Source organism: Malurus melanocephalus, unplaced genomic scaffold, assembly GCF_030028575.1.
Source record: "Malurus melanocephalus ecotype Western Australia unplaced genomic scaffold, MMel_1.1 scaffold_169, whole genome shotgun sequence".
NCBI lineage: Eukaryota > Metazoa > Chordata > Aves > Passeriformes > Maluridae > Malurus > Malurus melanocephalus.
Window position 1 is genome coordinate 33,871 of NW_026623401.1, and position 1,972 is coordinate 35,842.

The 1,972-nt window shown below is 53.1% G+C and overlaps 1 protein-coding gene across 1 annotated transcript in view; it reads left to right on the plus strand.

Annotated features, from left to right (window-relative positions):
• The window catches only part of ANP32A (acidic nuclear phosphoprotein 32 family member A), a 17,532-nt gene that overhangs the window by 13,481 nt on the left and 2,079 nt on the right, over positions 1 to 1,972 (plus strand). Inside the window, exons 4-6 of the mRNA XM_057372266.1 lie at positions 48 to 246; positions 846 to 932; positions 1,919 to 1,972. Of these exons, the coding sequence (XP_057228249.1) occupies positions 48 to 246; positions 846 to 932; positions 1,919 to 1,972 (340 nt within the window). The remainder of the gene's footprint in view (positions 1 to 47; positions 247 to 845; positions 933 to 1,918) is intronic.

Here is a 1,972-nt window from a genome sequence, read left to right on the forward strand (position 1 = left end):
GGGAATTCCTGCCCCGCCAAACCTCAGGAATTCCTCTCTTTTCCCAGAAAAAGTTGGAAAACCTGAAGAGCTTAGACCTGTTCAACTGCGAGGTGACCAACCTGAACGACTACAGAGAAAACGTCTTCAAGCTGCTGCCACAGCTGACGTTCCTGGACGGATACGACCGGGACGACAAGGAAGCGCCGGATTCCGATGCCGAGGGCTACGTGGAGGGCCTGGACGACGAGGAGGAGGATGAAGATGGTACGGGGATGGGATGGGATGGGATGGAATTGGGATGGGATGGGATGGGATGGGATGGGGAGAGCAGTGAGCTCAGTGTTGCGAGGGAATGAAGGGGAGGAATGAGAGAAACAAGCTGAGGGAATCAGGGAAAGGATCTTGGTGTCCTGAAGGAACCAGGGAAGGACCTCAATTTCCCAAAGGAATGGGGGAAAGGAACTTGGTGTCTTCGAGGGAATGAGGGGAGAAAGTCCTGAATCTCCCAAAGGAATGAGGGAAAGGATCTCAGTATCCTGAAGGAATGAGGGGAGAAAGATCTCAATGTCCTTGACAAGAATGAGGAGAAGGAGCTGAAGGAATGGGGGGAAGGACCTGAGWGTCCCGAAGAAATGAGGGAAAGGACCTGAACGTCTTGAGGGAATGAGGGAAAAGACCTGGGTATCCTTGAGGGAATGAGGGGAAGGGATGAAGGAAGGACACTAAGGAATGTTGGGAAGGATCTGAGGGAGTGAGCCTCAGGAGTATTGGGAAGGACAGGAATGTTGGGAAGGAGCCTCAGGAGTGTTGGGAAGGCGCTGGGCGGGGCCTGAAGCAGCTTTATCCCTCAGCTTTATCCCTAGTGAAAGAGCGGGACGAGAAGGAAGCAGCGGATTCCGATGCCGAGGGATACGTGGAGGGCCTGGATGACGAGGAGGAGGATGAAGATGGTAAGTGGGATGGATATTCTATGGAATTCCACACTCTGTGGAATTCCCRGCAGCTCTGCATCCCAAAGGAATAAGGGGAGGGAGTTGCAGGGCCAGGAAAATCCCATTCCGCCATCTGGGAATGGAGGGTGGGACAGGGAAGGAGCCAAGAGATTCAAGGAATTGAGGGAATGGGAATGAGCAGACATGGATAAGGAAGGAATATCCTGGAATTGTGGGGATCCCCATGGAAAAGGGTGAAGGAAAACCTAGGATTTTTAGGGGGAACTTTTTGGGGAGAATTTTTTGGGAATTTCTGTGGTTCAAATTAGCAGGAATTAGGGAGCTGCTCCATGAGGGAAGTGCATGGAAAACACCTGGGAGYTCCAGTATCCAGGCCCTGGGGAAGGAACAGGGTGGAATTCCAGGGAATGGCGGGGATCCCAGTACCCCGGAGCCATCCCAGGATGAGGATCCTGCTGATCGCAGGGAATTTGCTGGACTCTCCCATCCCAGCTGCGCAGCAAAAGCAGAAAAGCTGGATGTGCACTTTTCCCAGGAATGCTGAGTGGGAGCTCCGGGAAGGGCCGACACTGCCCGATTCCCAAAATCTCCCAAATCCATGGAGAATGCTCCAGGGACTGCTGAACCCTTCCCAGTTTCCCCATGGAAACGGTTGGATTTGGGGGCTTTCCTTTCAGGAAGAGATGGAATTCCCTGCAGGGCTGGAATTCAGTGTCCCTGGGAGGGCTTCCTGGGATAACAGGAAAGTTCCGCTGGATCCTGGGAACAGCTGGATCCTGGAATAACTGGGATATCCCCCGGCTCCCAAATCCTCAGGAATGCTGGGAAGTGGAGCAGCCAGAGCTCCCTGAGCAACTCCAGCCCTCATTCCCAGAACTCCCAAAAATCCTGGGCTATCCCTGAGGGATTTTCTGCTTGCATTCCCAGATTTTGGGGTGGAATTGTAAAATCCTGACCCTTTTCCATGGATTTTGTTTTTCCAGAGGAGGAATACGACGATGACGCTCAGGTAGTGGAGGATGAGGAGGACGAGGAGG